Below are 26330 nucleotides of genomic sequence, written 5' to 3'. Positions count from 1 at the left end.
CTCCAGACCTGTATATTCACATACAGACAGTACCAGTCAAAGGTTGACACACTGACTCATTCAAGGGTTTTTCTTTATTTTTACATTGTAGAATAATAGTGAAGACATCAAAACTATGAAATAACACATGGAATCATGTAGTAACCAAAAAAAGTGTTAAATATAAATATATTTGCGATTTGAGTTTCTTCATAGTAGCCACACATGCCTTGATGACAGCTTTGCACACTTGTGTGTGTATCAGGGGTGATTTTAGCATGTAAATCTTGGTTGGGCAAACTTCCCCCCAATTTTTTTAGATGCATGCCAGCAAAGACTCTACACAACACTAAACAATACATTAATTGCACTATAGCGGCAACAAACGGTGCACAAACTGTTAGGGCCTACATAAAGCTGTCTCAACAGCAGAGCTTTCTTTCCAGCACCATGGAGTGAATCCTTACCACCTCTACACCTGGCTATCAGCAGAGCCTTGTCTGGCAGCGAAACAGTTCATTCAGCCACATTTACTGTCTTTTAAAAAAACAAAGCTGATATGGCTGACTTGCTTTAACAAATATGGTTTCTACTGACAATTGAGATGTACAAACTATGGCATAAGGGAACGATGAGCGGATAAGAGGCATTCCGTAATTTTGATTAAGACATTAATGAGCGAGTTAAGACTGACCTAGTCAATATAACTACAGTTGAAGTCGGAAGTTTACATGCACCTTAGCCAAATGCATTTAAACTCAGTTTCACAATTCCTGACATTTTATCCTAGTAACAATTCCCTGTCTTAGGTCAGTTAGGATCACCACTTTATTTTAAGAATGTGAAATGTCAGAATAATAGTAGAGATTGATTTATTTCAGCTTTTATTTCTTTCATCACATTCCCAGTGGGTCAGAAGTTTACATACACTCAATTAGTATTTGGTAGCATTGCCTTTAAATTGTTCAACTTGGGTCAAACGTTTCAGGTAGCCTTCCGCAAGCTTCCCACAATAAGTTGGGTGAATCTTGTCCCATTCCTCCTGACAGAGCGGGTGTAACTGAGTCAGGTTTGTAGGCCTCCTTGCTCGCACATGCTTTTTCAGTTCTGCCCACACATGTTCTATAGGATTGAGGTCAGGGCTTTGTGATGGCCACTCCAATACCTTGACTTTGTTGTCCTTAAGCCATTTTGCCACTACTTTGGAAGTATGCTTGGGGTCATTGTCCATTTGGAAGACCCATTTGTGACCAAGCTTTAACTTCCTGACTGATGTCTTGAGACGTTGCTTCAATATATCCACACAATTTCCTGCTTCATGATGCCATCTATTTTGTGAAGTGCACCAGTCCCTCCTACAGCAAAGCACCCCCACAACATGATGCCGCCACCCCGGTTGGGATGGTGTTCTTCAGCTTTCAAGCCTTCCCCTTTTTCCTCCAAACATAACGATGGTCATTATGGCCAAACAGTTCTATTTTTGCAAAAGCATCCTTCACTCATGCTGCCAAACATACCCTCTGTCACGATCGTCTTGCTGAGAGAGAGTGGACCAAGGCGCAGCGTGTGCAAAATACATTCTCTTTTATTTTAGAGAAAGGAAAAAACACGCAACGAACACTTTAACAAACTGAAACAAAACAAACGATCGTGAAGCTATAGACGTAAGTGCACACACAAGCTACAAACGTACAACATAGACAATTACCCACATTAACCTAGTGCCTATGGCTGTCTTAAATATGGCTCCCAATCAGAGACAATTAATGACATCTGTCTCTGATTGAGAACCATTCAGGCAACCATAGACACAGCTAGACACCTACACTAAACACAAACCCATCTACTCTACTTAACCCCCTAAACCATACAACCACCCTAGACAATACAAAAACACATACCTTCCCCATGTCACACCCTGACCTAACTAAAATAATAAAGGAAACAAAGAATACTAAGGCCAGGGCGTGACAGTACCCCCCCCCCCCCAAAGGTGCGGACTCCGGCCGCAGAACCTGAAACAGAAGGGGAGGGTCCGGGGTGGCCCCCATCATGGCGGCGGCTCGGGCGCGGGACGAGGCCCCCACTCCACCATTGTCAATACCCGCTTTGGTGGCGCCTCTGGAGCGGCGACCCTTGTAGCAAGTCCCGGACTGAAGACCATCCCAGAGTGCGCCACCGGACTGAGGGGTAGCTCCGGACTGAGGGGTAGCTCCGGACTGAGGGGTAGCTCCGGACTGAGGGGTAGCTCATGACTGGAGGGCAGCTCATGACTGGACGGCAGCTCATGACTGGACGGCAGCTCATGGCTGGCTGACGGCAGCTCATGGCTGGCTGACGGCAGCTCATGGCTGGCTGAGGGATCTGGCAGCTCATGGCTGGCTGACGGATCTGGCTGCTCATGGCTGGCTGACGGATCTGGCTGCTCATGGCTGGCTGACGGATCTGGCTGCTCATGGCTGGCTGACGGATCTGGCTGCTCATGGCTGGCTGACGGATCTGGCTGCTCATGGCTGGCTGACGGATCTGGCTGCTCATGGCTGGCGGACGGATCTGGCTGCTCATGGCTGGCGGACGGATCTGGCTGCTCATGGCTGGCGGACGGATCTGGCTGCTCATGGCTGGCGGACGGCTCGGGCTGCTCATGTCTGGCGGACGGCTCGGGCTGATCCTGTCTGGCGGACGGCTCGGGCTGATCCTGTCTGGCGGACGGCTCGGGCTGATCCTGTCTGGCGGACGGCTCGGGCTGATCCTGTCTGGCGGACGGCTCGGGCTGATCCTGTCTGGCGGACGGCTCGGGCTGATCCTGTCTGGCGGACGGCTCTGGCTGATCCTGTCTGGCGGACGGCTCTAGCGGCTCGGGACAGACGGGCAGCTCTGACGGTGCTTGGCAGACGGGCAGCTCAGACGGTGCTTGGCAGACGGGCAGCTCAGACGGTGCTTGGCAGACGGGCAGCTCAGACGGTGCTTGGCAGACGGGCAGCTCAGACGGTGCTTGGCAGACGGGCAGCTCAGACGGTGCTTGGCAGACGGGCAGCTCAGACGGTGCTTGGCAGACGGGCAGCTCAGACAGTGCTTGGCAGACGGGCAGTTCAGGCGCCGCTGGGCAGACGGCAGACTCTGGCCGGCTGAGGCGCACTGTAGGCCTGGTGCGTGGTGCCGGAACTGGTGGTACCGGGCTGGGGACACGCACCTGAAGGCTAGTGCGGGGAGAAGGAACAGGGCATACTGGACCCTGGAGACGCACATTAGGCCTAGTGCGTGGTGCCGGAACTGGTGGTACCGGGCTGGGGACACGCATCTCAGGGCTAGTGCGGGGAGCAGCAACAGGACCAACAGGACTCTGGAGACGCACAGGAGGCTTGGTGCGTGGTGCCGGAACTGGTGGTACCGGGCTGGAGACACGCACCATAGGGCGAGTGCGTGGAGGAGGAACAGGGCTCTGGAGACACACTGGAAGCCTGGTGCGTGGTGTAGGCACTGGTGGTACTAGGCTGGAGCGGGGAGGTGGCGCCGGAAATACCGGACCGTGCAGGCGTACTGGCTCCCTTGAGCACTGAGCCTGCCCAACCTTACCTGGTTGTATGCTCCCCGTCGCCCGACCAGTGCGGGGAGGTGGAATAACCCGCACCGGGCTATGTAGGCGAACCGGGGACACCATGCGTAAGGCTGGTGCCATGTAAGCCGGCCCGAGGAGACGCACTGGTGGCCAGATGCGTTGGGCCGGCTTCATGACATCCGGCTCAATCCTCAATCTAGCCCTGCCAGTGCAGGGAGGTGGAATAACCCGCACCGGGCTATGAACACGTACAGGAGACACCATGCGCTCTACTGCGTAACACTGTGTCTGCCCGTACTCTCGCTCTCCACGGTAAGTACAGGGAGTATGCGCAGGTCTCCTACCTGACTTCGCCACACTCCCTTTTAGCCCCCCCCCCCCCAAGAAATTTTTGGGTTGTACTCGAGGGCTTCCAGCCTTGCTTCCGTGCTGCCTCCTCATATCGCCTCCTCTCGGCTTTAGCTGCCTCCAGCTCTTCACGAGGGAGGCGATATTCTCCCGGTTGTGCCCAAGGACCCTTTCCATCCAGTATCTCCTCCCATGTCCATGAATCCTTTGTGTATTGCTCCTGTTGCTGCTTTACACGCCGCTTGGTCCGATTCTGGTGGGTAATTCTGTCACGATCGTCTTGCTGAGAGAGAGTGGACCAAGGCGCAGCGTGTGCAAAATACATTCTCTTTTATTTTAGAGAAAGGAAAAAACACACAACGAACACTTTAACAAACTGAAACAAAACAAACGATCGTGAAGCTATAGACGTAAGTGCACACACAAGCTACAAACGTACAACATAGACAATTACCCACATTAACCTAGTGCCTATGGCTGTCTTAAATATGGCTCCCAATCAGAGACAATTAATGACATCTGTCTCTGATTGAGAACCATTCAGGCAACCATAGACACAGCTAGACACCTACACTAAACACAAACCCATCTACTCTACTTAACCCCCTAAACCATACAACCACCCTAGACAATACAAAAACACATACCTTCCCCATGTCACACCCTGACCTAACTAAAATAATAAAGGAAACAAAGAATACTAAGGCCAGGGCGTGACACCCTCGTAAAACTGACTATCCTACCAATCCTTGACTTCGGCAATGTCATTTACAAAATAGCCTCCAACACTCTACTCAGCAAATTGGATGCAGTCTATCACAGTGCCATCCGTTTTGTCACCAAAGCCCCATATACTACCCACCACTGCGACCTGTATGCTCTGCAATGACTGGACTTTTTTTTTTAATCAAAAATATATCACTGAAGCTGGAGACTCATATCTCCCTCACCAACTTTAAGCATAAGCTGTCAGAGCAGCTCACAGATTATTGCACCTGTACATAGCCCATCTGTACATAGCCCATCTGTAAATAGCCCATCCAACTACCTCATCCCCATATTGTTATACATTTTTTTGCTCCTTTGCACACCAGTATCTCTACTTGCACATTCATCTTCTGCACATCTATCACTCCAGTGTTTAATTGCTAAATTGTAATTATTTCACCACCATGGCCTATTTATTGCCTTACCTCCCTTATCTTACCTCATTTGCACACACTGTATATAGATTTTTTTCTATTGTGTTATTGACTGTATGTTTATTTATTCCATGTGTAACTCTGTTTGTGTCGCACTGCTTAGCTTTATCTTGGCCAGGTCGCAGTTGTAAATGAGAACTTGTTCTCAACTGGCCTACCTGGTTAAATAAAAATATATAAAAACATGTGTTCAGCACTTTAGAAATGTACAGCAACAGAATGCAGAACATGGGTTTCTTACAGTATTTTTCCTGTACACCAAGTCAGAACCGTAGGATAAAAGGGGGTATATAAGCAGACAATGAAACCTCTTACAATATTAGATGACATTTCTCAAAAACAGGTTATAGGCTACATGTGCAGCACCACCGAGTCAGAACAGTAACGTTAGGCGAAATTAAGGGGTAAAAATACCCTGAATATTTTGGTCTGAGTCACATGGGCTACTAACAGCTTACTACACAACATACTTAGTATTACTTTCTTCGCTGCAGCATACATATCTCCCTGGCATATTACATCATTTATGCAGCAGCATACCAGACATTGTTGGACTCACCTTGGCTTGTGATGTGCTCACTTAAATATGAAGGTGGCGCGGCGGTCCTTTGTGGGCAAATTTTATCATCAGACTTTAGCAAAATCTGTCATTCTCTGGATTTATGGTGGGAACTCCGTAAAAAAAAAACACAGCCACTCCACTGAATAGCAGGCTACTGGTTGCTTTGCAATGCTTCCAGTTAGGCACTGATTCCTTCCAAATGACTCATTGTTGAATTTGCGATTTCCAACTTGTGTAATCTTTGTCCGATGGCCGATGAGCACCGATACGTTTTATAATTTCTCTTCATTATTTAAAAAGGATTTGCCAGTAGATTGTCGACTTGATTCACGATGATGACTGCTAATTAAGACTTTGAAAGTAAGATGTTGACAAGATTATTGGAATCTGTGTGGGTAGCTGGACAGGTAGGATGACTGACAATTATCATGACACAAGTTGAGACCCAGATGCAGACACAGGAAGCAGATGGTTGGAGTCTTACCATATTTATTAATCCAATAGGTTAAGGCAAGAGAATGGTCGTGGACAGGCAAAAGGGTCATAACCAGTTCAGAGTCCAAAAGGTACTGAAGGGCAGGCAGGATGATCAGGCAGGCAGGATGATCAGGCAGGCAGGATGATCAGGCAGGAAAGAAGTCCAGAGTCAGGCAGAGGTCAAAACCGGGAAGATTATCAAAAACAGAATAGCAAAAGGTGTACGGGAAAAACACGCTGGTTGACTTGACTAACATACAAGACGAACTGGCACAGAGAGACAGGAAACACAGGGATAAATACACCGGGGAAAATAAGTGACACCTGGAGGGGGTGGAGACAATCACAAGGACAGGTGAAACAGATCAGGGCGTGACAACAATAGTGAAGGTGAACAGGTGGTCACGGGTCAGGTGACAGATGAATGGAGGAGGCTGAGGCAGGAATTCCTTTAACCACAAGGTGGAATATTTACTGGGTAGTTTCTCTGTGCTGCATAACAAAGGAAACAGAATAACATGTATCCAATCAAATTCCTAATCACAAAAGTCAAATCATAACAATCATTCTCATTATTAACATAATGAGATAATTCAGTTCAATAGGAATTCAATATGAAGCATGATTTATTCATTTAGGGTCATAACCATCATAATCATGAGAATGATAAGGCAAATAAATCGATCAGTGCCAAGAGTGTGCAAAGCTGTCATCAAGGCAAAGGGTGGCTATTTGAAGAATCTCAAATATAAAATACATTTAGATTTGTTGAACACTTTTTTGGTTACTACATGATTCCATATGTGTTATTATATAGTTTTGATGTCTTCACTATTATTCTACAATGTAGAAAATAATAAAAAATAAAGAAAAACCCTTGAATGAGTAGGTGTTTTCAAACTTTTGACCGGTAGTGTATGTATTTGTATAGTACGTGTCTCTGTATAGTACATGTCTCTGTATAGTACATGTCTCTGTATAGTACATGTCTTTGTATAGTACATGTCTTTGTATAGTACATGTCTTTGTATAGTACATGTCTCTGTATAGTACATGTCTCTGTATAGTACATGTCTCTGTATAGTACATGTCTTTGTATAGTACATGTCTTTGTATAGTACATGTCTCTGTATAGTACATGTCTTTGTATAGACCATGTCTTTGTATAGACCATGTCTTTGTATAGTATGTGTCTCTGTATAGTAAATGTCTTTGTATAGTACATGTCTCTGTATAGTACATGTCTCTGTATAGTACATGTCGTTGTATAGTACGTGTCTCTGTATAGACCATGTCTTTGTATAGTACGTGTCTCTGTAAAGTACATGTATTTGTATAGTACATGTCTTTGTATAGTATGCCTTTGTATAGTACGTGTCTCTGTATAGACCATGTCTTTGTATAGTACGTGTCTCTGTAAAGTACATGTTTTTGTATAGTACATGTCTCTGTATAGTATGTCTTTGAATAGTATTTCTTTGTATAGTACATGTCTCTGTATAGTACATGTCTTTGTATAGTACATGTCTCTGTATAGTACATGTATTTGTATAGTACATGTCTCTGTATAGTACATGTCTCTGTATAGTATGTCTTTGAATAGTATTTCTTTGTATAGTACATGTCTCTGTATAGTACATGTCTTTGTATGGTATGTCTTTGTATAGTATGTCTTTGTATAGTATGTCTTTGTATAGTACATGTCTTTGTATAGTATGTCTTTGTATGGTATGCTTACACAATTATTTTACTGTAGTACACGTGTCAAACTCATTCCATGGAGGGTCGTTTGTCAGCAGGTTTTCGCTCCACCCTTGTACTTGATTGATGAATTAAGGTCACTAATTAGTAAGGAACTCCCCAGATCTGATTGTCTTGGTCGTAACTGAAAGGAAAAAACAAAAACCCGCAGACACTCTGCCCTCCGTGGAAGGAGTTTGACACCCCTGATGTACTATGTTGTGAAGCTCAAATCATCATATGTCATTCAATGAGTCTCTCTCTAGGTGGCACTATTGTCTATATATATATTGTCTATATATTGTCTATATATTGTCATATATTGTCTATATATTGTCATATATTGTCTATATATTGTCATATATTGTCTATATATTGTCTATAAACATGGGCCAGTTTTTCAAAAGTTATTTATCTGGATTTTGCCTATCGGACTGGATTAAATAGAAAGGGAGTCCCCCATTCAAGCCAATGATTTGTCCTTTCCAATCATTATATTTCCATCCATTTAATCCAATCGGCGAAATCAAGAGAGAGAACTTTTGGGTCCTGAAAATTAGACATTATAGATATCCTATTTATAAAGGTCAAATGGAGGGTGAATGTACTGTACTTCACTAATACTTGTATTGTAATGGACTGCAGTCACTACATTCCTTTGTTTACAGTAGTGGAGGCTGCTGAGGGAATGGCGACTCTTAATAATGGCTGCAACGGAGTCAATGGAATGGCATCAAACACATGGAAACCATGGAAAGCATGTGTTTGATGTATTTGATACCATTCCACTAATTCCGCTCCAGCCATTACCAAGATCACGTCCTCCCCAATTAAAGTGACACCAACCTCCTGTGGTCTACAATCATCGTTACAATGCAGTTTGCATACCACACAGTGTCAGAGTTATACTAATATGCAATACTGATATGACTCATAGCTTAGAGCACTCACCACCCCAGTGTCATGCTGTTTCCACCAATAAGTGAATGAAATGTACGTGCCTGACTCTAGGTAAGGTAGTCCTAATGGGCATACACCCAGTGGTGTAAAGTACTTTAGTAAAAATACTTTAAAGTAATACTTAAGTCAGTTTTGGGGGTTTCTGTACTTTACTATTAATATTTTTGACAACTTTTAATTTTACTTCACTACATTCCTAAAGAAAATAATGTACTTCTTACTTCATACATTTTCCCTGACACTCAAAAGTACATTTTGAATGCTTAGCAGGAAAGGAAAATGGTACAATTCACACACTTGTCAAGAGATTGTCCCTGGTCATCCCTATTGCCTCTGATCTGGTGGACTCACTAAAAAAACATGTTTCGTTTGTAAATGATGTCTGAGTGTTGGAGTGTGCCACTGGCTATCCATAAATACCATTTTTTTAAATGGTTCCATCTGGTTTGCTTAATAAGAGGAATTTGAAATGATTTATACTTTTGATACTTAAGTATAATTTAGCATTTACATATACTTTTGATACTTCAGTACATTTAAAACCAAATGTTTTTAGACTTTTACTCAAGTAGTATTTTACTGGGTGACTTTCACTATTACTTCAGTCATTTTCTGTTAAGGTATCTTTACTTTTACTCAAGTATAACATTTGGGTACTTTCTCCACCACTGCATACACCCACCAATGTCATAGGTAAGGAACCCAGGTGGTGGAGATAGGAAGGCTCTGGTGATGTTTGTTAATAAAGGCTATTACTGGTCCGATCAAAGCTGGTAATTGTCTCAAGCAAGTCTCACTGTTTGCATATTACCCCATTGTCTACTTGCCACCTTTCCAGCAGCCACCGAAGACACTGAGGTTTACGCACGTAATTGCTTGGGTATGCTTTTGCTTACTCAATGTTTTGGGGTAAATCGTGTGATGATCTGGTGTTTGTGGGTCAAACAGGGTCTCCGTATAAGTACATTGTCTTCATTGTTTTAATTAGTCCAGAGTGACTGTGAGAATGGGTACGGGCGTGGGACTCTGCTTTCACGCGCCATGGGTGTGTCGATGGACGTCACTGGAAGGCCAGTTATCCGGTCGCTATGGGAACTGTATAAAACCGGTCCCCAAGAGCACAATGGGAAAACGTTTTACTGGAGTTGATGTGTGGTGTCCTGTAGCGTGTTCTCCCACGGCTCTGCTCTGCTCTCCTCCTCAGGAAACCTGTCCTACTCGTCAGAATTCGATTCTCTGGCGAACAAGGACTAAACTCTCTGTTACACTTTTCTTCTCACATACCCCTTCTTCAGTGCGACGGGGAAGACGGACAACATGATTGGCTATATCTTCGTGGTTCTATGTGGATTGGCTGGCAGTGCGCTCGCAAAGGGTGAGTAGAGAGTTCACTGATTGATGCAACTAGCCCCTTCATGGATGCCTGTAGAGCGCACCCTCACCCATTATGTCGCTTATGGACAAATCACATAAAGTATTCCTTAATTATATGATTGAATGTGTTTTTTAAAAGTACAATTATGAATAGTTATTCGTCAATTTGTTCAGGACACATTAGGCATCATGCGTAATTATTGCCTGAATGCTTGACGCACGAGGATGTTGATGCGCGTACATTGCCACCTTGCCATCTTTTAGTAGTAGTCCTATTGTGCAAGGCCATGTAAAATGGATTCCCACATAATCAGGAGGAACGTGCGTGCTGCCACGGTAAAAAGATAGTATTGGCGTCAGGGGAACATTCTTCGAACGCTTGGCACTTGGCAGACAGATTAGCCAACATCCCGCGCTTTGAACATATGGGGCCACAGGACCAGGCTCTTTGGACCAGGCTCTTTCCCGTCTACTGTCTCGTTTATCGGCCCATTGAGAAACCAGTGTGGTCGTGTGGCAGGGGTGGTTGATGAAGTGCGGTTCTTTTACAGCTAAGTGTTGTTAGTAGATAAGCCCTGTCCTGTGGGATAGTTGTTTGGATAACGGGGACCTCTGTGGCCAGGCTTGGTATCCGCTTCTCTGTGCGCGCTTTAACCCCGGTTGAATCGGCACACACAGGGCGTTACTTCCTGACGCTGATGAGTTTGTGAAAGGGAAGTTCTAATATAAATGAGTGCGGGGTCATGACCAGCACTAGGAAACTTTCTAGAGCGCAGGAAATGGCGCTAATCAGCGTTTATGACTTAAACAGACGCACGGGGAGGAAACCGGGGTGAACTGGCTCCTGTGTGCGTAAAGTATTAGGGTAGCGCAGGACATATGGTTATTGGTCAACAACTTTTTACTAAATGGAACGAGTGTTTTTGTCATGTCAAACCTGATATAATGTCACAATTGTCCTCTACATACAGTCTTTTATTTGCAAAATTAGTTGTATTAGTTTTAATGCAAGCTTTTTTAATGGGTTAGATAATACATCTGGAGTAAGTAATTACTTAATTCATTTAATTAATTGTTAAGCATTGTCAGCAAAATCAATGAACTTTTTATTAATTTGGTCGTTTACTATCATTGCACTTTTGATGTAGACCAATGAAACAAGTTGAGGAACAATCCTTACTTTTTTCATATTCAATAGCCCTACATTTATTACACAGAAAAATATGACCCTGTATTGGTTTTGGGAAAACATACACAAAACTGCAATTCAATCAAAAATATTTCACATTTATACCAGTGGAGCAAACACCAGTGTCATTTGCCAAACTGTTTCTATGTCTTACTACTGTGTTATGATGTGCGTGTCTGATAAGGATCTGAAAAGAATGCATTGTACCATGGAAACAGGATATAGAAGGCCAAACATTATTATGTCCCTCCAATGAAATGCAAATGTCGCCATGATTTGTAAAATAATTTTGTGTTTTACATGAATAGAATAGCATGCACAACACTGGAGGGAAAAGTTGAGGGGAAATTATTACAAAATTCTCCTTTTGTAATCTTAGGCTACATCCAGCTCTGTAACTTACACCTGTCCTGCAGCCACATTCTGGGGTTCTAAACAGACATGTCCTTGAACTCCAACTGATCCTCCACTTGTATGAAATGGCACTAGGGTTTGTTGAATGAAAGCTCCAGCTGTATTGAGTAACATGGGAAGGCGGGTTCTGGCCACTTTACAGCCTGTTGAAATGCCCCTTGGGCCCGTGCTGAGAGAGACTTGACTTCCCTTCCTCCTTTAAACTATTTACACCGACATATAGACTCTGCTGCAGGACTCTCCCTGTGTGTGTGTGTGTGTGTGTGTGCGTGCGTGCGTGCGTGCGTGCGTGCGTGCGTGCGTGCGTGCGTGCGTGCGTGCGTGCGTGCGTGCGTGCGTGCGTGCGTGTGTGCGTGCGTCTGTGTGTGACTCAGAGGGGAAACAGAGGAAACTACCAGAGTAAGTAAAACTAGAGCTGCTGAAGGGGACATCCACTGGTAACCATGAATATTAGTAATGGGGGGGGGGGGGGGGTCACAGATGGGATAAAATGATAGGTCAGTATTCAGTCTCAGTATAGTGATGTGTATGATCAGGAAGATAGTACAGAGAGGATACCATACGGGCACACTGAAGTGAAGTTTCATTTTGGTAAAGTGAGAATGCTTGACATGCTGGTTATGACGTGGAGGACCTAAAAAAAGGCTTTACCAAAAGCAGGAGAACCTAGGAAGTCACACGTAGTCTGCTGTACTATGACGAGTTCTGATTACAAACCACGCTAGATCAGTGTGAACTAGATTTGTGTTTGTTCCAATAGGATGCAGTGTGAACAGTGGAGGCTCCTCAGAGGAGGAAGGGGAAGAACATCCTCCTCAGTAACTTAAAAAAATGTAATTTTTAGATAAAACTATACTAAATGTAATCACGTCACCAAATAATTGATTAAAACACACTATTTTGCAAAGAAGGTCTATAGTAGACTCAACAGCACTCTGTAGGGTAGCACAATGGTGTAGCCAGAGGACAGCTAGCTTCCTTCCTCCTCTGGGTACATTGACTTCAATACAAAACTTAGGAGGCTCATGGTTCTCACCCCCTTCCATAGACTTACACAGTAATTATGACAACTTCTGGAGGACGTCCTCCAACGTATCAGAGCTCTTGCAGCATGAACTGACATGTTGTCCACCCAATCAAAGGATCAGATAATTAATCTAGTACTGAAAGCATAAGCTGCAGCTAGCACTGTAGTGCATAAAATGTAGTGAGTAGCTGACTCAAAGAGAGAGAAAGAAAATAGCTGAACAGTTTTGAACAAATAAATGTCTTCCTAAATGAAGGAGAAGCAGTACTTACTTAGATAGCAAATGCAGCTAGCTAGTTTAGCCTACTGATATACCCTGCTCAAACAGAGGGATGTTATGTTAGCTAGCTGGCTATGACTATCCAACACAACACTGGAACTCTTCAAAGTCAAGGTAAGCTTTTGGTTTTACAAATTTATTGCCACCGGGCCCTACGATGTAACTGCTTACTGACTGTACACTGTAATGTTACTGCATGATTAGCGGGTTTACTAACATATTAGTTCTATTAGCTATGCTGACTATGATGTTACTTTAGCTAATATGGTGACAACCATGTAGGCTGTGTGTAGAGGTTTGACTTGGAATGTTTTTTTTCGCCTGGTCACATACAGCTGATGTGTTGTGCATTGAAGTCCACAAGCGAAGGGAAGAGGTGAGAGGAGAGCGCATCACGTAGATGCCAGAAGGAACACAACGTGGCTGCTATGAAACTGTGAACTGTGTTTACGCGCGATCAAGTTGTGTATTCATTTTGCCGATTCTGGTGAAAAACTTTTCTTAAACAGATCCAAACTGGGATAGTCATACCTGAATTTCTACAATAGAAACTCTCGTTTGTAACTGTTGGACTAATGATTACACCCTAGATCAGCTAGATTCAGGCAAGAGTGTGCAAGGCATTATTGAATGTCACTGTCTGTCCACTTGCACCTACGTTGTAAACTTTAATTCATAGGCTAGGTTGTAGCAACCTCATGATGAGTATAGGGAAAATTTGAGTATCATGTAGTAGCCTAAACCGATCGCTGTTACATTGAACTGGGTGAATGAATATGAATGATAGTTATCCAACATGCTGTAATAGAAATAAGGCCATGTTCATAAAACATTTTTTGTCCTCCCTCATCTGAAATGGCACTGACTGCCACTGAGTGTGAACTAGATTTGTGTTTGGTCCAATAGGATGCAGTGTGAACTAGTTTTGTGTTTGTTCCAGTAGGATGCAATGTGAACTAGGTTTGTGTTTGGTCCAATAGGATGCAGTGTGAACTAGTTTTGTGTTTGTTCCAGTAGGATGCAATGTGAACTAGGTTTGTGTTTGGTCCAATAGGATGCAGTGTGAACTAGTTTTGTGTTTGTTCCAGTAGGATGCAATGTGAACTAGGTTTGTGTTTGGTCCAATAGGATGCAGTGTGAACTAGTTTTGTGTTTGTTCCAGTAGGATGCAATGTGAACTAGGTTTGTGTTTGGTCCAATAGGATGCAATGTGAACTAGGTTTGTGTTTGTTCCAATAGGATGCAGTGTGAACTAGTTTTTTTGGGCTGATTCAAGGACGTGTCTGTGTGAATGAAGTTTCCCTTTGGGCTGAGAGGAAGGAAGGGTGGATGGACAGCACCCTTAATCTCTCATTAATTAACCTCAGCTACCATTGAGTGGAGTGTTGATTTTATTTGATAAATAACAGTGACACTGCTTAGTGCTCACGCATTTCCACTGTGGTCCTCAAGTGGTCTTACTGGCATGGGAACGAGGAGGTGACGAGGGTCAGTGGTATTGCTGCATGGGAGTGTCTGTGATGACACTGTCAGTTGATCTGTCAACACCCGGTGTTGTGGTCAATTACTGCATTGTTCTACAGTGTTTATTGGAGTAGGTTTTGGCGTCAGCATAGCTCTGGTCCAGGGCTTTAGTTCACATTCATTCCCTAACGCCCTGGACCAGAGCTGTGGGCAGCAATGTAACAGTGATCAGTGGTGTTGGTCAATGGTGCTACTGGTGGTGGTTTTGTTGTGCCCATTATGTTGTATTCAGTTGTGTGCTGTCATCAGCACTGTGGTGGTCAGTCGTGTTGGAATGCAGCACACTCCTCTTATAAGAATCTCATCCTCAGTTGTTTTTTCAAGGAGTTTTGACCGTTGTGCACAGTTGATTCAGATATCAGTCATTGTCATCTCCTCCCACAATAACATCAGTTACTGGTTGTTGAGCAACATATGGGCAGTGGTGTAAAGTACTTAAGTAAAAATACTTTTAAGTACTACTTAAGTATTTTGGGGGGGTATCTGTACTTTACTTTACTATTTATATTTTTGACTACTTTTACTTTTAATTCACTACATTCCTAAAGAAAATAATCTACTTTTTGCTCCATACATTTTCCCTGACACCCAAAAGTACTCGTTACATTTTGAATACTTAACAGGACAGGAAAATGGTCTAATTCACACACTTATCAGGAGAACATCCCTGGTCATCCCTACTGCCTCTGATCTGGAGGGCTCACTAAACACAAATGCTTCATTTGTAAATTATGTCTGTGTGTTGTAGTGTGACCCTGGCTCTCCGTAAATAAAAAAATACAAAAGGAAATTCTGCCATCTGATTTGCTTATTAAAAGGAATGTGAAGTGATTTATACTTTTACTTTTGATACTTAAGTATATTTTTGCAATTACATTGACTTTTGATACGTAAGTATATTTAAAACCACATACTTTTAGACTGTTACTCAAGTAGTATTTTTCTGGTTGACTTTCACTTTTACTTGAGTCATTTTCTATTAAGGAATCTTTTACTTATGTATGACAATTGGGTACTTTTTCCACCACTGCGTATGGGGACCAGCCTTGTAAGGGAGAGCTAGGCTTCAGCCTAAGTTCTTTCTTCTGTTCTCTCCCCCTGTATGGGGGCCAGCCTGGCCTGCAGCCTATAAGACATCTCTGTTCTCTCCCCCTGTATGGGGGCCAGCCTGGCCTGCAGCCTATAAGACATCTCTCTTCTCTCTCCCTGTATGGGGGCCAGCCTGGCCTGCAGCCTATAAGACATCTCTGTTCTCTCCCCCTGTATGGGGGCCAGCCTGGCCTGCAGCCTATAAGACATCTCTGTTCTCTCCCCCTGTATGGGGCCAGCCTGGCCTGCAGCCTATAAGACACCTCTCTTCTCTCTCCCTGTATGGGGGCCAGCCTGGCCTGCAGCCTATAAGACATCTCTGTTCTCTCCCCCTGTATGGGGGCCAGCCTGGCCTGCAGCCTATAAGACATCTCTCTTCTCTCTCCCTGTATGGGGGCCAGCCTGGCCTGCAGCCTATAAGACATCTCTCTTCTCTCTCCCTGTATGGGGGCCAGCCTGGCCTGCAGCCTATAAGACATCTCTGTTCTCTCTCCCTGTAGGTAAGGTGGAGAGTGTGCCTAAGGGGAAGTTCAGTGTTCCTGTTCTGGATGTGAAGAGTCGACAGCTGGTCCTGGAGGCCAACCAGACTCTGACAATCCACTGCAGGTGAGTCTCTCTGGAGTCAAAGGTTACAGGTCAGATGTGATGGGGGAGGGGGTAGCACAGGAGGTTGCTGAGGACGGCTCAGCAGGAGGACGGCTCATAATAATGTCCGTAACGGAGAGAATGGAGTGGCATCAAACACATTGTTTCCATGTATTTGATACCATTCCACAGATTCCGCTCCAGTTATTACCACGAGCCCATCCTCCCCAATTAAGTTGCCACTGATTCTGTCCAGATTAGTTTTTATATCAGGGGCGTCAATCTAATTTTGCCCCATGGGCCGCATTCTGTCTTCACCGAGGAACCGCACTCAAAATTGGTTATATTTCTTTGCAAAAGATTGTGCTCCCTGACTGTCTAGCATTCGTTGAGATGACTGTTAGTGAGCTGGACAGAGTGTAAATGAAGCTCCTTTATCATTTCTACACAGTTTCAATGTCGTTTTAGTCATTTCAATGTCGATTGAGATAAAACAATTAGATTTACATTTTATTTTTATTTTATTTACTTAAATCACCTCGCAGGCCGGTTTGAATGGGCTCACGGGCCGGATCAAGCCCACGGACTGTATCTTTAACACCCCTGTTTTATATGGACCATTTTATGGTCAGCTTTTCAGAAGTTGAGGTGCGATGAGAGAGATGGAATGTTTTATGCCATTTTACTTTTGACCAATCAGGGGTTGGTGGGAGCTGTCGTGGGCATTCCCTGGAGGTGTGGCCAGAGATCAGGAGAGAATGCGATTGGAAGATTCTCGCTGTGGTAGGCAGAGCCAGCATTACTGCAGCCAACTGACGCTTAGCTCGGCGCAGGCGCAGCACACAGGATCGTTCCGGTGTCGGTACAGCCATCAAAAGCTCAGGCAGAGAGCTGTCTATGTCTATGTCACAGGTAAGACGCGTCAGGTTGCATCTAACAACTCCCAACTCACTCCAGGAGTCGCTCATTGAAGTGTTTTTTACTCCCACCTCTCTCTCTAATGGAGTGGTCAGTCAGTCTCCCCCCTCCCTCCCCCCTCTCTCTCTAATGGAGTGGTCAGTCAGTCTCCCCCCTCCCTCCCCCCTCTCTCTCTAATGGAGTGGTCAGTCAGTCCCCCCTCCTCTCTCTCTAATGGAGTGGTCAGTCAGTCTCCCCCCTCCTCTCTCTCTAATGGAGTGGTCAGTCAGTCTCCCCCCTCCCTCCCCCCTCTCTCTCTAATGGAGTGGTCAGTCAGTCTCCCACCTCCCTCCCCCCTCTCTCTCTAATGGAGTGGTCAGTCAGTCCCCCCCCCTCTCTCTCTAATGGAGTGGTCAGTCAGTCTCCCCCCTCCCTCCCCCCTCTCTCTCTAATGGAGTGGTCAGTCAGTCTCCCCCTCCTCTCTCTCTAATGGAGTGGTCAGTCAGTCCCCCCCCCCTCTTTCTCTAATGGAGTGGTCAGTCAGTCCCCCCCCTCTTTCTCTAATGGAGTGGTCAGTCAGTCCCCCCCCCCCCCTCTTTCTCTAATGGAGTGGTCAGTCAGTCTCCCCCCTCCTCTCTCTCTAATGGAGTGGTCAGTCAGTCTCCCCCCTCCTCTCTCTCTAATGGAGTGGTCAGTCAGTCTCCCCCCTCCCTCCCCCCTCTCTCTCTAATGGAGTGGTCAGTCAGTCCCCCCCCCCCCCCTCTCTCTCTAATGGAATGGTCAGTCAGTCTCCCCCTCCTCTCTCTCTAATGGAGTGGTCAGTCAGTCCCCCCCCCTCCTCTCTCTCTAATGGAGTGGTCAGTCAGTCTCCCCCCTCCCTCCCCCCTCTCTCTCTAATGGAGTGGTCAGTCAGCCCCCCCCCCCCCCCCTCTCTCTCTAATGGAATGGTCAGTCAGTCTCCCCCTCCTCTCTCTCTAATGGAGTGGTCAGTCAGTCCCCCCCCCCTCTCTCTCTAATGGAATGGTCAGTCAGTCTCCCCCTCCTCTCTCTCTAATGGAGTGGTCAGTCAGTCCCCCCCCCCCCTCCTCTCTCTCTAATGGAGTGGTCAGTCAGTCTCCCCCCTCCCTCCCCCCTCTCTCTCTAATGGAGTGGTCAGTCAGTCCCCCCCCCTCTCTCTCTCTAATGGAATGGTCAGTCAGTCTCCCCCTCCTCTTTCTCTAATGGAGTGGTCAGTCAGTCCCCCCCCCCTCTTTCTCTAATGGAGTGGTCAGTCAGTCCCCCCCCCCCCCCTCTTTCTCTAATGGAGTGGTCAGTCAGTTTCCCCCCTCCTCTCTCTCTAATGGAGTGGTCAGTCAGTCTCCCCCCTCCTCTCTCTCTAATGGAGTGGTCAGTCAGTCTCCCCCCTCCCTCCCCCCTCTCTCTCTAATGGAGTGGTCAGTCAGTCCCCCCCCTCTTTCTCTAATGGAATGGTCAGTCAGTCTCCCCCTCCTCTCTCTCTAATGGAGTGGTCAGTCAGTCCCCCCCCCCCCCCTCCTCTCTCTCTAATGGAGTGGTCAGTCAGTCTCCCCCCTCCCTCCCCCCTCTCTCTCTAATGGAGTGGTCAGTCAGTCCCCCCCCCCCTCTCTCTCTAATGGAATGGTCAGTCAGTCTCCCCCTCCTCTCTCTCTAATGGAGTGGTCAGTCAGTCCCCCCCCCCTCTCTCTCTAATGGAGTGGTCAGTCAGTCTCCCCCCTCCTCTCTCTCTATGGAGTGGTCAGTCAGTCTCCCCCCTCCCTCCCCCCTCTCTCTCTAATGGAGTGGTCAATCAGTCTCCCCCTCCTCTTTCTCTAATGGAGTGGTCAGTCAGTCCCCCCCCCCCCCCCCCCCCTCTTTCTCTAATGGAGTGGTCAGTCAGTCCCCCCCCCCCCTCTTTCTCTAATGGAGTGGTCAGTCAGTCCCCCCCCCCCCCTCTCTCTCTCTAATGGAGTGGTCAGTCAGTCTCCCCCCTCCTCTCTCTCTAATGGAGTGGTCAGTCAGTCTCCCCCCTCCTCTCTCTCTAATGGAGTGGTCAGTCAGTCTCCCCCTCCTCTCTCTCTAATGGAGTGGTCAGTCAGTCTCCCCCCCCTCTTTCTCTAATGGAGTGGTCAGTCAGTCTCCCCCTCCTCTCTCTCTAATGGAGTGGTCAGTCAGTCTCCCCCTCCTCTCTCTCTAATGGAGTGGTCAGTCAGTCTCCCCCCTCCTCTCTCTCTAATGGAGTGGTCAGTCAGTTTCCCCCCTCTTTCTCTAATGGAGTGGTCAGTCAGTCTCCCCCCTCCTCTCTCTCTAATGGAGTGGTCAGTCAGTCTCCCCCCTCCTCTCTCTCTAATGGAGTGGTCAGTCAGTCTCCCCCCTCCTCTCTCTCTAATGGAGTGGTCAGTCATTCTCCCCCCTCCTCTCTCTCTAATGGAGTGGTCAGTCAGTCCCCCCCCTCTTTCTCTAATGGAGTGGTCAGTCAGTCTCCCCCCTCCTCTCTCTCTAATGGAGTGGTCAGTCAGTCTCCCCCCTCCTCTCTCTCTAATGGAGTGGTCAGTCAGTCTCCCCCCTCCTCTCTCTCTAATGGAGTGGTCAGTCAGTCTCCCCCCCCTCTCTCTAATGGAGTGGTCAGTCAGTCTCCCCCCTCCTCTCTCTCTAATGGAGTGGTCAGTCAGTCTCTCCCTCCTCTCTCTCTAATGGAGTGGTCAGTCAGTCTCCCCCCTCTTTCTCTAATGGAGTGGTCAGTCAGTCTCCCCCTCCTCTCTCTCTAATGGAGTGGTCAGTCAGTCTCCCCCTCCTCTCTCTCTAATGGAGTGGTCAGTCAGTCTCCCCCCTCCTCTCTCTCTAATGGAGTGGTCAGTCAGTCTCCCCCCCTCTTCTCTAATGGAGTGGTCAGTCAGTCTCCCCCCTCCTCTCTCTCTAATGGAGTGGTCAGTCAGTCTCCCCCCTCCTCTCTCTCTAATGGAGTGGTCAGTCAGTCTCCCCCCTCCTCTCTCTCTAATGGAGTGGTCAGTCAGTCCCCCCCCCCCTCTTTCTCTAATGGAGTGGTCAGTCAGTCTCCCCCCTCCTCTCTCTCTAATGGAGTGGTCAGTCAGTCTCCCCCCTCCTCTCTCTCTAATGGAGTGGTCAGTCAGTCTCCCCCCTCCTCTCTCTCTAATGGAGTGGTCAGTCAGTCCCCCCCCCCCCCCCCTCTCTCTAATGGAGTGGTCAGTCAGTCTCCCCCCCCTCTTTCTCTAATGGAGTGGTCAGTCAGTCTCCCCCCTCCTCTCTCTCTCTAATGGAGTGGTCAGTCAGTCTCCCCCCTCCTCTCTCTCTAATGGAGTGGTCAGTCAGTCTCCCCCCTCCTCTCTCTCTAATGGAGTGGTCAGTCATTCTCCCCCCTCCTCTCTCTCTAATGGAGTGGTCAGTCAGTCCCCCCCCTCTTTCTCTAATGGAGTGGTCAGTCAGTCTCCCCCCTCCTCTCTCTCTAATGGAGTGGTCAGTCAGTCTCCCCCCTCCTCTCTCTCTAATGGAGTGGTCAGTCAGTCTCCCCCCCCCTCTCTAATGGAGTGGTCAGTCAGTCTCCCCCCTCCTCTCTCTCTAATGGAATGGTCAGTCAGTCTCCCCCCTCCTCTCTCTCTAATGGAGTGGTCAGTCAGTCTCCCCCCTCCTCTCTCTCTAATGGAGTGGTCAGTCAGTCTCCCCCTCCTCTCTCTCTAATGGAGTGGTCAGTCAGTCCCCCCCCCCCCCCCCCCCTCTCTCTCTAATGGAGTGGTCAGTCAGTCCCCCCCCCCCCTCTTTCTCTAATGGAGTGGTCAGTCAGTCCCCCCCCCCCCTCTTTCTCTAATGGAGTGGTCAGTCAGTCCCCCCCCCCCCCTCTCTCTCTAATGGAGTGGTCAGTCAGTCTCCCCCCTCCTCTCTCTCTAATGGAGTGGTCAGTCAGTCTCCCCCCTCCTCTCTCTCTAATGGAGTGGTCAGTCAGTCTCCCCCTCCTCTCTCTCTAATGGAGTGGTCAGTCAGTCTCCCCCCCTCTCTCTAATGGAGTGGTCAGTCAGTCTCCCCCCCCTCTTTCTCTAATGGAGTGGTCAGTCAGTCTCCCCCTCCTCTCTCTCTAATGGAGTGGTCAGTCAGTCTCCCCCTCCTCTCTCTCTAATGGAGTGGTCAGTCAGTCTCCCCCCTCCTCTCTCTCTAATGGAGTGGTCAGTCAGTCTCCCCCCCTCTTCTCTAATGGAGTGGTCAGTCAGTCTCCCCCCTCCTCTCTCTCTAATGGAGTGGTCAGTCAGTCCCCCCCCCCCCCCTCTTTCTCTAATGGAGTGGTCAGTCAGTCTCCCCCCTCCTCTCTCTCTAATGGAGTGGTCAGTCAGTCTCCCCCCTCCTCTCTCTCTAATGGAGTGGTCAGTCAGTCTCCCCCCTCCTCTCTCTCTAATGGAGTGGTCAGTCAGTCTCCCCCCTCCTCTCTCTCTAATGGAGTGGTCAGTCAGTCTCCCCCCCCCCCCCCCCCTCTCTCTAATGGAGTGGTCAGTCAGTCTCCCCCCCCCTCTTTCTCTAATGGAGTGGTCAGTCAGTCTCCCCCTCCTCTCTCTCTAATGGAGTGGTCAGTCAGTCTCCCCCTCCTCTCTCTCTAATGGAGTGGTCAGTCAGTCTCCCCCTTCCTCTCTCTCTAATGGAGTGGTCAGTCAGTTTCCCCCCTCTTTCTCTAATGGAGTGGTCAGTCAGTCTCCCCCCTCCTCTCTCTCTAATGGAGTGGTCAGTCAGTCTCCCCCCTCCTCTCTCTCTAATGGAGTGGTCAGTCAGTCTCCCTCCTCCTCTCTCTCTAATGGAGTGGTCAGTCATTCTCCCCCCTCCTCTCTCTCTAATGGAGTGGTCAGTCAGTCCCCCCCCCTCTTTCTCTAATGGAGTGGTCAGTCAGTCTCCCCCCTCCTCTCTCTCTAATGGAGTGGTCAGTCAGTCTCCCCCCTCCTCTCTCTCTAATGGAGTGGCCAGTCAGTCTCCCCCCTCCTCTCTCTCTAATGGAGTGGTCAGTCAGTCTCCCCCCCCCCCTCTCTCTAATGGAGTGGTCAGTCAGTCTCCCCCCTCCTCTCTCTCTAATGGAATGGTCAGTCAGTCTCCCCACTCCTCTCTCTCTAATGGAGTGGTCAGTCAGTCTCCCCCCCCCTCTCTCTAATGGAGTGGTCAGTCAGTCTCCCCCCTCCTCTCTCTCTAATGGAGTGGTCAGTCAGTCTCTCCCTCCTCTCTCTCTAATGGAGTGGTCAGTCAGTCTCCCCCCTCTTTCTCTAATGGAGTGGTCAGTCAGTCTCCCCCTCCTCTTTCTCTAATGGAGTGGTCAGTCAGTCTCCCCCTCCTCTCTCTCTAATGGAGTGGTCAGTCAGTCTCCCCCCTCCTCTCTCTCTAATGGAGTGGTCAGTCAGTCTCCCCCCCTCTTCTCTAATGGAGTGGTCAGTCAGTCTCCCCCCTCCTCTCTCTCTAATGGAGTGGTCAGTCAGTCTCCCCCCTCCTCTCTCTCTAATGGAGTGGTCAGTCAGTCTCCCCCCTCCTCTCTCTCTAATGGAGTGGTCAGTCAGTCCCCCCCCCCCCCCCCTCTTTCTCTAATGGAGTGGTCAGTCAGTCTCCCCCCTCCTCTCTCTCTAATGGAGTGGTCAGTCAGTCTCCCCCCTCCTCTCTCTCTAATGGAGTGGTCAGTCAGTCTCCCCCCTCCTCTCTCTCTAATGGAGTGGTCAGTCAGTCTCCCCCCCCCCTCTCTCTAATGGAGTGGTCAGTCAGTCTCCCCCCTCCTCTCTCTCTAATGGAGTGGTCAGTCAGTCGGCCCCCTCCTCTCTCTCTAATGGAGTGGTCAGTCAGTCTCCCCCTCCTCTTTCTCTAATGGAGTGGTCAGTCAGTCTCCCCCTCCTCTTTCTCTAATGGAGTGGTCAGTCAGTCCCCCCCCCCTCTTTCTCTAATGGAGTGGTCAGTCAGTCCCCCCCCTTTCTCTAATGGAGTGGTCAGTCAGTCTCCCCCCCCCCCCCCTCTCTCTCTAATGGAGTGGTCAGTCAGTCCCCCCCCCCATCTTTCTCTAATGGAGTGGTCAGTCAGTCTCCCCCTCCTCTCTCTCTGTAATGGAGTGGTCAGTCAGTCCCCCCCCCCCCCCCCTCTCTCTCTGTAATGGAGTGGTCAGTCAGTCCCCCCCCCCCCCCTCTCTGTAATGGAGTGGTCAGTCAGTCTCTCCCCCCCCCCTCTCTGTAATGGAGTGGTCAGTCAGTCTCTCCCCCCCCTCTCTCTGTAATGGAGTGGTCAGTCAGTCTCTCCCCCCCCCCCCCTCTCTCTGTAATGGAGTGGTCAGTCAGTCTCTCCCCCCCCTCTCTCTGTAATGGAGTGGTCAGTCAGTCTCTCCCCCCTCTCTCTCTGTAATGGAGTGGTCAGTCAGTCTCTTTCTTGCGCTGTCTCGTTGTTTATAGGTTCAGGTTAAACAGGATGTAGTGGGTGCTAAATACAGACCAATGTCAGAGAGACAATTATATCTAAACACTGTTTGTCCCAACAACACATCCTTCGTAATGACTCTGCAACAGTTTCTCCCCCCTAGCCAGTCTCTTTTCTTAGCCTCCCTCTCCCTCTACCAGGTCTATATATAAAACCTTTTTACTTTCATTTACGTGCTACCTAGGGGCCAGGAATAGCCCAGCTGCTGAAAGGATTAGGTTTGGGCAGAGTTTCCCAGGGCACCAGGCTTATCTGTTCCCCTCAGCCCTGCTCACAGCATCCTGTGCTGGGGGACGGGAGAAGAGCCGCAGGGGGCTGGTAGAGGTGGAAGGGAGGCTGGAGGTCTATGGCAGGGGAGGTAGGGGGGGGGGGGCAGTCTGTATAAGGTGGCGGGACTAGAAGGTGGGAGGGTAAGTGAAGTGAAAGAGGATGAAGGCCAGGCAGGATTCAGGACCATCCAGGGGCAAAGGAGGCACAGTGAGAGCCCTGTCTGCCCCTCTCTGCCCTTCCCTGTCCTCAGTTGTGCCACTGGGGCAGCTGGCTGAGCATGGAGCTGGGCCAGGGGCCAAAGGAGTGAGAGGAGCCCAGGTCACAGGGTAGGGCTACTGTTTGGCCAACAGGACCCCTGGGGCCCATCAATCGCTCCAGCCACCACTCCCATTAGGCGTCCAACTCCATCGCCCTCTCTGCTCTCGCCCTCCGGCCCCTTACGCCCCTCTCTGCTCTCGCCCTCCGGCCCCTTACGCCCCTCTCTGCTCTCGCCCTCCGGCCCCTTACGCCCCTCTCTGCTCTCGCCCTCCGGCCCCTTACGCCCCTCTCTGCTCTCGCCCTCCGGCCCCTTACGCCCCTCTCTGCTCTCGCCCTCCGGCCCCTTACGCCCCACTCTGCTCTTACCCTCCAGCCCCTTCTTCCCCTCCTGCCCCACTCTTCTCTCACCCTCCTGCCCCTCCTGCCCCACTCTGCTCTCACCCTCCTGCCCCATTCTGCTCTCAACCTCCTGCCCCACTCTGCTCTCACCCTCCTGCCCCTCCTGCCCCACTCTGCTCACCCTCCGGCCCCTCCTGCCCCACTCTGCTCACCCTCCGGCCCCTCCTGCCCCACTCTGCTCACCCTCCGGCCCCTCTTGCCCCCTCACCAGCTCCTTTATATGAAATCAAAGCAGCAGGAGGAAGCCCTGCGGTCCAGGCCACTAGTCCTTGGGGTACTTTTGTTAAAATGTTCAGAGATTATGCTTTCCTTGAATAGCACAGTACAGTAGCTGACAAACAATGAGGTGAGCTCCACCCGCCCACATCTTTCAATGGCACAGGGATATTAGAGCACAGGGAAAGAATCGCAATGTATCTGGAAGAAACACAGGCATTTTGATTACCTCTAAACAATCTGTGTGTGTTTATTGTTGACTCCAGATCTCTGTTTTCTGAATGGTATTTAGTATGGGTGAGTGTTTGTGTGTGTGTTTGTGTGCTTATTGTTGATTGTTTTCTGCTGAATAGCCATCTGTACAATATGTGATTATGAGGGTACGCTTGCATGCGTACGTGCATGCGTACATGAGTATGCACACATGATGGTGTGTGTGTGTTTCTGTGACATATGTCTGTGTGTGTCTGTGACATGTGTGTCTGTGTGTGTCCATGCTCGTGTGTTCCTATCCCTAACCTCGGTGTTGTGGTTTCAGACAGACAGCGGCCATTTGTGGAGGAGCAGAATAACAGTCCAGACGTTGTGTATATGAAGGAGAGCCAGCCTCTGGTCTTCCCCTGTAGGGTCACCAACCCTGACGCCACTGTCTCATTGGTCAAGGTGAGTTCCCTTCCCCCTAGTGCCCAATCAGATTCTCTGACACACAGAACAGATTCTCTGAAAACACAGAACAGGTCTCTATTGAAGTGACTGAAAACACAGAACAGGTCTCTATTGAAGTGACTGAGAACACAGAACAGGTCTCTATTGAAGTGACTGAGAACACAGAACAGGTCTCTATTGAAGTGACTGAGAACACAGAACAGGTCTCTATTGAAGTGCCTGAGAACACAGAACAGGTCTCTATTGAAGTGCCTGAGAACACAGAACAGGTCTCTATTGAAGTGACTGAAAACACAGAACAGGTCTCTATTGAGTTACATTGTACTGTGTCTGTGAATGTACCAGGCAGACACACGCACGCACGCACGCACGCACGCACGCACAGATACGCACGCACAGATACGCACACACACACACACACACACACACACACACACACACACACACACACACACACACACACACACACACACACACACACACCAGGCCCGGCAGCAGACATGGCAGCAGACCCGCTTGCGCATTCACAATTCGTTTTAATAGGTGTAATAGTAAAGACCATAGGCAGCTGGTGAGTTTCAAGTTTGGGGAAGCTTACAATTTATCCTACCATTTCTACCGATCTATCTTTTATATGCACATTTTTGTGGAACAGTTTAATTTCAATAATAACATTTTATTTTCTCAATCATTGTCATGTGGTTAATCATAAAAATCTGAAATAAAATGATAAAAATGTCAAAGTTAAAATTCAACTGAGGTGAGAGCAGCAGCCTCTGCCATATGAACACATTGATACACTGTGATCCATCGGCGGCTAAATGAGCTCATAGAACTCCGAGATAGCCTATAGGCCAATGTAGCAGTAGGCCTATCCATCTCAACTAAG

At 48.1% G+C, this 26330-nt stretch overlaps 1 protein-coding gene across 1 annotated transcript in view; it reads left to right on the top strand.

Annotated features, from left to right (window-relative positions):
• The first annotated feature begins 9972 nt into the window (after window positions 1-9972).
• LOC120050608 (vascular endothelial growth factor receptor 1-like) overlaps window positions 9973-26330 on the top strand; it is a 66096-nt gene continuing 49738 nt past the window's right edge. Inside the window, exons 1-4 of the mRNA XM_038997200.1 lie at window positions 9973-10202; window positions 16225-16330; window positions 17010-17221; window positions 25314-25438. Coding sequence (XP_038853128.1) covers window positions 10145-10202; window positions 16225-16330; window positions 17010-17221; window positions 25314-25438 — 501 coding nt within the window. The 5' untranslated portion in view covers window positions 9973-10144. The remainder of the gene's footprint in view (window positions 10203-16224; window positions 16331-17009; window positions 17222-25313; window positions 25439-26330) is intronic.

Source organism: Salvelinus namaycush, chromosome 7 (assembly GCF_016432855.1).
Source record: "Salvelinus namaycush isolate Seneca chromosome 7, SaNama_1.0, whole genome shotgun sequence".
Taxonomy (NCBI): Eukaryota; Metazoa; Chordata; class Actinopteri; order Salmoniformes; family Salmonidae; genus Salvelinus; species Salvelinus namaycush.
The sequence above is the reverse complement of the archived record's forward strand: the minus strand, read 5'-3'. Positions and strand labels throughout refer to the sequence as shown.